At 37.0% G+C, this 2,535-nt stretch overlaps 1 protein-coding gene across 1 annotated transcript in view; it reads left to right on the top strand.

Annotated features, from left to right (window-relative positions):
• The window catches only part of HMGXB4 (HMG box domain containing 4), a 52,046-nt gene that overhangs the window by 36,635 nt on the left and 12,876 nt on the right, over positions 1–2,535 (top strand). Inside the window, exon 6 of the mRNA XM_011938452.1 lies at positions 1,239–1,320. Within this exon, the coding sequence (XP_011793842.1) occupies positions 1,239–1,320 (82 nt within the window). The remainder of the gene's footprint in view (positions 1–1,238; positions 1,321–2,535) is intronic.

Here is a 2,535-nt window from a genome sequence, read left to right as displayed (position 1 = left end):
CCAGGGTCTAGTGTTACTACTAGCTTAGTGATGGTACCCTCAGCAAGTTACAGTTTCTCTGACTTTATTTTATCCCATCCTTACAATGAAAAATTTGGATAGATGAATCTAATTGCATGTCTCTTTCTAGATAGAAAAAACTTAACTTTTTCCCCTTAGACCATGTATAATTGTAAAATGGAATGCATAGAAATATAATGTTCTGTTTTATATGTCTCTTGTTGAACCGACTTTAAAAATAATTTGATTTTGTTTCTTAAAAACCATATATTCCTTTTGGCACTGGGTCAGAATATAGTGAAGAACAAACATGCCTCAGGTAGTACAGAGCAGTTTGTTGAAGTGAAGACATTTCATCTGACAGTGACTACCAAAGAATTGTCTTTAGTTATTTATTCATTTCTTACCTTGAACCCAAAGAATGTGAACAGTCCAATAATGAGAAGCTACAAATGACAATAAAAGCAGGATGATGGAAATTACGAGATACGAAATCAAAACCAGAGAAGCAAAAAGAACATAGATTTGGCTCTTGCGTTTCTGGCTCCAGAGTTTAAAAGGAAATTATATGGTTCAGATTTTCAAAGATGAGAGAAATAGATATCCCAGGAGTGATAAAGATTTTCTTAACACTGAATTCTGAAAGAAATATGTAACATGGGATTGTATATAGGGAGAAGGAAGGTCTTTACAAATAATTTAGCATGTGGTTTTTACCTACTAAAATTAAAACTGATGTTCATCTCTGAGTTGTAAGTAACATGGATTAAAAATGTGTTTTCCTGGCCAGGCATGGTGGCTCATGCCTGTAATCCCAGCACTTTGGGAGGCCGAGGTGGGCGCATCACCTGAGGTCAGGAGTTCGAGAACAGCCTGGCCAACATGGTGAAACCCCATCTCTAGTAAAAATATAAAAATTAGCCAGGCGTGGTGGCGGGCACCTGTAATCTCAGCTACTTGGAAGGCTGAGGCAGAAGAATCTCTTGAACTCAGGACAGGAGGTTACAGTGAGCCAAGATTGTGCCACTGTACTCCAGCCTGGGCGACAGAGCAAGACTCCATCTCAAAAAAAAAAAAAAAAAAATTATTATCCTGTTTAGGAAAGTGGTTAGTAGTTTGGAACTCTTCCCTTGATGAAAAAGTTTAGGTAACCTTCTATTTTATTACTGTGGATTCAGGGTTACTAAACTTGGGTTCTAATCAAGTCTTACCCTGTTGTATCTTCTATGTGGCACTAGCCAAAAAAGAAGAACATGTCGGCCTACCAGGTGTTCTGTAAAGAGTATCGCGTGACCATTGTGGCTGACCATCCAGGTATAGGTAAGAACTTTGCTGATCTGTAGTGCTTTTGCTTTCCATTTATATCTTGAAGCAGTGCAGTTAATTTCTTCTTCCTGTAGCATTAGAGCATAGACAATCTTGTTTCTTTCCTCAGCTCTGCAAATCACTTTAGATTTTACCTTAGTTTACCTGATCTGTAAAAGAGATGAACTTTCTGTACATATCTCTTAAACTGATAAGGTGGGAAACTACGTAAAAATAAATGTTATAAAGCACATACATAAATGCACAAAAATATACAAATGTTTATTTCTAAGATTCTACAATTGGCCCTTTCTTTAAACTGCCCTTGGATGTAAAGTTATAATGAGATGTCTTGTATTATATTGTTGTAAAGATGCTCTTCAACTTATGATAGTGTTACATCCCGATAAACCCATTGACAGTTGAAAATACTGTAAGTCAGAAATGCATTTAATACACCTAGCCTACAGAACACATTTAAGGTGGGCCTTAAATGTGCTCAGGACACTTACATTTGCCTACACTTGAGCAAAGTCATTTAACACAAAGCCTGTTTTATAATAAAGTGTTGAATATCTTGTGTAATGTATTGAATACTGTACTGAAAGTGAAAAACAGAATGGTTGTATGGGTACTAGAAGTACAGTTTTTACTGAGTACATATTGCTTTTGCATTCTCATAAAGTTGAAAAATCAAAAGTCAAACCATCATAGGTCTGGGACCGTCTGTATTTGTCTCTGTATTAGAAGTTAATGAGGTGAGACACATGTCACTTAACCGCTACAGATTTCATTTGCCTAACGTGTAAAATCGCTGCCCTATCAACTCCAAAAGGCTGCAGTGAGGCACACATGAATATGCTTTATAAAGCATAAAACTGTTATACAGTGGAAGGGTAAGATTACACATCTAGAGGATTGCTTCTGAGCTGCTCTAGGGAAATCCTTCTTTGGTTCTAATTGTTCAGAAATTTGGTAAAAACCTAACATCTTTTTTCAAATTCTACACATATTTTTTAACCTAAGTTGATAGGCCTTGTATTGTGGGATCACATTAAAGAAACCAGAGGGAGGATGCAGTGGCTCATGCCTATAATCTCAGCACTTTGGGAGGCTGAAGTAGGAGAATTGCTGGAGCCCAGGAGTTTGAGACCAACTTGGGCAACATAATGAGACCTCATCTCTACAAATAATAATTTAAAAAAAAGCTGGTCGCGGTGGCTCATGCCT

Source organism: Colobus angolensis, unplaced genomic scaffold (genome assembly GCF_000951035.1).
Source record: "Colobus angolensis palliatus isolate OR3802 unplaced genomic scaffold, Cang.pa_1.0 Scaffold173, whole genome shotgun sequence".
NCBI classification, from domain to species: Eukaryota; Metazoa; Chordata; class Mammalia; order Primates; family Cercopithecidae; genus Colobus; species Colobus angolensis.
This window is presented reverse-complemented; position numbering and strand designations above follow the sequence as displayed.